Source organism: Gossypium hirsutum, chromosome D01 (genome assembly GCF_007990345.1).
Source record: "Gossypium hirsutum isolate 1008001.06 chromosome D01, Gossypium_hirsutum_v2.1, whole genome shotgun sequence".
NCBI classification, from domain to species: domain Eukaryota; kingdom Viridiplantae; phylum Streptophyta; class Magnoliopsida; order Malvales; family Malvaceae; genus Gossypium; species Gossypium hirsutum.
In genome coordinates this window covers 11,065,995-11,072,691 of record NC_053437.1, presented here as the reverse complement: position 1 = coordinate 11,072,691, position 6,697 = coordinate 11,065,995, and the positions used below count along the sequence as shown (strand labels likewise).

Here is a 6,697-nt window from a genome sequence, read left to right as displayed (position 1 = left end):
ATGTTCGGTTTGTATATATTTCAAAATGTTTACTTAATTATCTAGGTAATTTAATTTCCACTTGGAATATTTGTACTTACTGTGAATTGATAACTTTGCAGTCAACGCATTTTTTTTCCTTATACCCACGACTTAATTAATGGCCCTTAATTAAGGGAAAGTTAATTTTTTTTAAAAAAAAGGGAAAACTATAATTTTTAAAAATTTATTAGAATTATTAACAAGGTATGAAATAATACTTTTTCTTACCTTATTAGTTTGGAATAATTTTATTTCATGAATAATTTATATGAATAGTAATTATAGAATTAGAAAGAAAAGGTCCTTATGGAAAAATTCATGATTTATTCATCTAATAATATGATTTTGTTTCCAATTATTTTATTAGAATGATCTTTTTTATTAATGAATAAAGACAAATATATAACAGGTTCGTATTTCATAGTATATTATTACCGCTAAATCCATATATAGCTTAATTAGTGCTATACCTTGAGTTGAATTCGCCGGCATCGGAGACCGGAAACAAGAAAATCCGGCGACAATCTTGGGCTACTTATACACCCTCGCTATTACTTGCATGTGAGTCCCGTAAGTGTGGATTTTATTTCCATACAATTTCACCTCCTTTATTATTTTGTAATCAGTAATTTGATTCTAATATAGGATTTGCATGGTTCAAGTTTTAAATTCAAAATCATTTTAAATTTTTGAAAAATTAATACTAATTCAAAATTTTTAATTTATATGCTAATTGAGTCTTAATTCAGCTGGCATTGATATTGTTGTCAGTGTAATGGGTTTGAGTTTACTAAAACACATTATACTCTTCTTTAAGGATTGGGGAGGGGCTATAGGTAACTCTAAACATTTTATCAAAAAAATAAAAATTAAAAATCGTGATGCTTCACTCATATGAAAGGAAGTAAATAAAAAAATAAAAAATCTTAATTTAAATATTTTTATTATATACATTATTATCTTTACTTTTTGAAACCCCTATTAAAATTTGGTGTTAATGTACCAAGTAATACCAACTCAAAATTAATTTAAAACCTATTTCCTCTTTTTGGTGAATAACAATGGTAAAACTCAAATAACAAACACGGAATTCAAACCTAAATCCATCTGGGACAGTAAACACTCTTAACTATCATGCCATCACATGAAATATTAATTAATTTAAATCATGTATTTACATGGCCTGGCATTATCTAATATATAAATATTTATTTGATTTACCATACCCGTAATTTACATTTTTAGTCCAATTTTGTCCTTCCAATCCTAGGCAATTTGGTTTTTCTCTATATATACATACCTTCACTCAAAACTTTCCACCAAGAAAGCTACAGGGCATTCAAAAATGGCTCCCATGGGAGACAATGTTGTTGTTTCTAACGTAAACCTTGAGAAGCTTCTTAGCATGAAAGGAGGCCAAGGTGAAGCCAGCTACGCCAATAATTCCCAAGCTCAGGTCTTCTTCTTCTTCTCCTTTTTCTTTTTTCTTTTTTTGATTACTGAAACTTAAAACACTTAAACTATGTGTTTAATATTATCCATGCAGGCTTTACATGCTCGTTCGATGCTTCACCTTCTTGAAGAAGCCCTAGACAGTGTTCATTTAAGCTCCCCAGAGGTACCCTTCGTGGTGGTCGATTTGGGGTGTTCCTGCGGCAGCAACACCATCTACATCGTCGACGTCATTATCAAGCACATGGTGAAGCGGTACGAGTCGTCGGGGTACGAACCGCCGGAATTCTCTGCGTTTTTCTCCGATCTTCCTAGCAATGATTTCAACACCCTTTTCCAACTCCTACCTCCGTTAGCAAATAACGGCGGTAGTAGCATGGAAGAGTGCTTAGCCTCGAATGGACACCGCTCCTATTTCGCTGCCGGAGTTCCTGGATCCTTTTACCGACGCCTTTTTCCGGCTAGATCCATCGATGTCTTCCATTCCGCGTTTTCATTGCACTGGCTATCACAGGTTTATTATTTTTCTTCTCTCATTCCTTCTACTTTCAACTGTACTAGTTTGTTGGTCATGCCGCTGTATAATACCAAGTCTCTAAGCAGGCGCGTATCCAGCCCGTAAATGAAAATTTCTTATTTAGTCATTTTAAAATTTCTTATTAATAAAAGTTGAATTACATTTTAGCTCTTAAAAAAATAAAAATTTAATTTAATTTTTTAAAATTAGAAAATAAAATTATATTTTTATTATTGTAAAAATTATAATTCTAAAAGGTTTTCTAGCATTGCCTGTCTCTAAACTATTGCACATATAAGAGAGAGAGAGTTTATTCCCGAGGATGATTTCTAAGGTGAAAACAATAGGAGAAAAAACATAATCTTCAAGTTAATGTCATTTCATGATACAAAAGTTGAAGTGATTTTGAATGATCTTTAACCATCCCATTTTGGCCGGCATTGAGTCGGTCAAAAGTGAGTGCACAAAATGATAATAGTAGGTGCGTATACATATATACATATATATTTGTCCTATTCCCTCTTTTCGAAACTTGAAAACAATTGGAACCCTAATTTCCTTCAAGATGTTTTGACTATATGTTTAGATTGGAACTAGATTGTGCTGTTTTTCTAATTGGGCCTAGAATATTGTTAGTGACTCGTATGATTTTGCTTTAAATAATTAATGTGTTGTCTTGTGAATCTGATAAAATAATGCATTAAATAAGGTGGTTTCTAGAGAACCGAAATTTGAATTTCCAGTCATTTGTAGTGGTTAGTTGAGAGATGTATCTTTAACTTTTCCCATTCTAGACTTGGGTTAGTCTATCTTTTTTTTTTTTAAAAAAGACTATTTATATAGAACATAAGGAAATCCAAAAGTACTGTTACAGTCTGGCTTCAATTCTATTATATATATTTGAATGTGCAACACAAAATTAAGACCAGACAAATGTTGTTGTGGTATGTAACATGGGACCCAGATGCCTGAAAGTGTGTTAGACAGAAGATCAACGGCTTACAACAAAGGGAGGGTGTTCATCCACGGTGCAAGCGACAGCTCAGCCAATGCTTACAAGAAACAGTTCCAGACAGACCTGGCTAAGTTCCTGAGGGCAAGATCCATAGAGATGAAGAGGGGTGGGTCCATGTTCCTTGTCTGCTTAGGCAGGACTTCCGTGGACCCCACAGACCAAGGTGGGGCCGGTCTCCTCTTTGGGACCCACTTTCAGGATGCTTGGGATGATCTTGTCCAAGAGGTACCTTCACAACACTAATGTTCACACTAATCACCCATCTTTACTTAAAGCTCTTCATTTTTACATGTGTCAACAGTGCTCTCCAATTGTCCCTAAATTATATCTCACATTATTAGATTCTTTCAATCACATCCTTTCCATTATTTACATTTCACCATAGCATTATCTTTTGGTCGGTTCTGGTTTAAGGTATTTACAATAAAATATAATATAATTTTAAAGTTAAGAAAAATCTAACATAAGAATTTACACGTCATATCAGAATTCATCTTAAAGAATTATTGGCAGAAAAGTTGTTCTAGGTAGCATAAAAGTACTTTCCTGCTAATATATCAACGAAAATGTATTCAATTGGATACGTATTTGTACTTTTTTTTTAAATAACCTATTTTTTTAAAATAATTAATTTATTTTATCAATTAAAGTCTTTTTCGGCATATTTGGCCAAGAATAAGGAATAATAATTTGTGCCTATGGTCTGTTACTGCAATTTGGCAGACCAAAAAGCAAAGGGAAACACCATGCAAAAGGGGAAATGATTAGGTGTGTTGAGGCTTAGTGAGAGCTTTATGATGGATTGTCACTGATCATGATTAAGTTGTTCTAACGCCAGCCGTTGGATGGTCTTGGTTAAGAGAATCCGCTCTAGCCCTCCACTTGTCTCCCATTGCCATGTCGGCAGCAATATGATAACCGCAAGGCAGCGGTCCTGGGGGGGTCCACATATGCGAACTGACCACCACCGTTGGATCAAATTTCTTTTAAAAAAATGGATGTTTGACATAATCATGGCATTTAACAAGACGACAATAACAGTGATTTGGGTACATTTGATCATTGTTGATGAAATTAATCATAAAATGTTTCGTGGGACCAAACATTCTGTTGCAGCAAAAATTGATGCAGTAGATGATAGTACATTTACGTATCATCCTCTCCTTTAATCAACTGTTCTATTCAAGCTGCCACAACGATTATCGTCATAAGTTAATAATAATTTTATTTATTTCCAATACATAATTGATTGTAATGGTGCAACAGGGTCTTATAAGTGCCGAGAAGCGTGACAATTTCAACATCCCAGTGTATGCCCCAAGCCTACAAGACTTCAAGGAAGTGGTTGAAGCTGATGGTTCATTCACCATAAACAAGCTTGAGGTATTCAAAGGAGGCAGCCCTTTGGTCGTTAGCCGGCCAGATGATGCATCGGAGGTAGGTCGAGCGCTAGCCAACAGCTGCCGGACTGTTTCCGGGGTGCTAGTCGATGCTCACATCGGGGACAAGCTCAGCGAGGAGCTGTTCTTACGGGTGGAAAGCCGAGGCACGAGCCATGCTAAGGAGTTGCTAGAACAGTTGCAATTCTTTCACATTGTTGCGTCTCTTTCTTTTGCTTAAAGTAAAAAGAAAAAATGAAAAAGGCTTTCATATCCTTTTTTCCCCTTTCCCTTTTGTGTGTTATTTCATTTCCCATTGTAATGAAAAGGGATATAGTATTAACTAATTCACACACAAAAGAGAGAGGGGAAAGGGTTTCTTTTGTTTTTTTCTTTCTTGTTAACTTTGTTTTGTGTGTGTGTTTTTTTTTTGGTGTGTGATTACAGTTAATAAATATTAATACTCTGTGTTCCCTTGAATCCAAACTATTTAAATGAAGCCACATAAATTCCTTGTTCTTATTATTTTTGGTTTTTGGTACAAATAAAATCAACAAGGGTTGATACACAATATCAACGGTAGTAATCTAAAAAGAAAAGTGTGTTGATTTAAGAAAAGAGAAGAAAAAGAAAATCAAGATGGGATCTTTTTCTGTCACCCTCCCTTAAATGGAGTGTTTTGAGTTATTTAAATCATGGATATTTTGAGTCGGATCTCGAGTTAAATCAATAACAAAAAAAATAAATATTGAAATTCTTATTAAACTCACTTAAAAAAATATTTTTTTGCCCTTTCTTTTTAAGAGGGGTGGGGTTCAATGGTAGTTAATTTGGTTGTAATGTTATTACAGAGTAATTTTTCCAAATATTATTCTTGTCTAAAGTACTTTAAGACCATTGTGGCTCTTGCATACGCCTTGTATCCCTCTTTTTATTCTTTGACTACCAAAACATTCCTTTAATCCTTCTAATCAAGTTTGAATTTTTTTAATTTCTTCATTATGTTTTAGTTGATTTTTTAAATGTAATTTATAATATTTTTATGATTTTTTAATTATTATTAATTTATTCTTTTTACTTTGTAGAGTAGTTAAACCGTCCACTTCGAACCGAGAGCCAAGAGTGCAACCAGATGGCCTCCAGTCAAATTCTTTCAACATTGCCTGTTAAGTAAGGACAGGATTTTTACACCAGGAATCAAATTCTTGAAATAATCAAATTACCCTTTTGGTAATTATAGAATTCTGATACATATCTGATAGTTCAATTGATGTTTAAGCAACCACTCGATCTATTCTTTCCAAACTGCACAACCAAAAGCATGTAATGTAACAAACCAGTAAGCATATACTACCCAAACTGATCATAACAAGCAACAAATTTATATATTAATAATTTAAGCTCCTTCTATTCAGGTGCTGCTGCTTCTGGTGAAGATGAATGAAATATGAAAATATCATCTTCTTCAGGTAGCCTAAAGCTCACCCTTTTCTTTGACTTCCCACTTCGGGTCATGCTGAATGAAACCTCACTTTCTTCACCTTTCAAAAGCCTCTCCTTTGAGAAGCTCCCCCTTGCTTTAGAGCTGCTTCTGCTGCTGCTGCTTCCATTTTCATTTTCTCCCACACAAGATGGGAATACCCTCTTGGATGAATAATGCTTGAAAACATGGTATTCACCCCCTGATGTGGTCCCATTTATCTTTTGCAACCCTGGTGAAGCAATGAGCCAATCCTCCAGTGTTGGTTCCTTTTTTGCCTTGTTTACCTGCTTTTGTTGCTGTTTCTCTTTCACCTGCAACAATTGCCTCTCTTTTGCTTCGTTTTTCCACATGCAAACCAACATCAGCAAAGACAATACCGACCAAGAACTTGCTTTATGCTCATTCTCATGTTCTGTTTCCTGTTGATCAGACAATCTCTGGGGGCTTGATTGTCCCAAACAAGAGCATCTAGAACCCATTTTTTTCCTTTCCTCTAGGGTGATACCAATAAAAAAATTGTCATATTTCTTCTTGGTACAATAAGGTTATATATAGAGGATTCCAAGATGGATTCTCCAAGGGATTAGGATAAGAATTTTCATCAATTAACAGCTTTATTCTTATCGATATCCACTAGTTGATTGCTCCAAGCTTAAACTTGTTTGTGTCTGCGTTACACTTTTGTTGTAGGATTATGGAATCTGAATCTTATTTCCTTGTCAAATGACCAAAACCCCCTTGCTAAAACCATTTGATTCCATATTTCCATGGGCAGAACTGTCATTTTTGGTAATAGTTAAGTTTTCTCTTAAATGCCATCAATAAAACAA

The 6,697-nt window shown here is 34.5% G+C and overlaps 1 protein-coding gene across 1 annotated transcript; it reads left to right on the top strand.

Moving 5' to 3' along the window:
• The first annotated feature begins 1,319 nt into the window (after window positions 1-1,319).
• On the top strand, window positions 1,320-4,908 carry LOC107921728 (indole-3-acetate O-methyltransferase 1). The gene is made up of 4 exons (XM_041087026.1): window positions 1,320-1,477; window positions 1,568-1,987; window positions 2,955-3,230; window positions 4,272-4,908. The coding sequence occupies exons 1-4, from the start codon at window positions 1,367-1,369 to the stop codon at window positions 4,623-4,625; spliced, it is 1,161 nt and encodes a 386-aa protein (XP_040942960.1). The 5' UTR covers window positions 1,320-1,366; the 3' UTR covers window positions 4,626-4,908.
• Window positions 4,909-6,697: the final 1,789 nt, after the last annotated feature.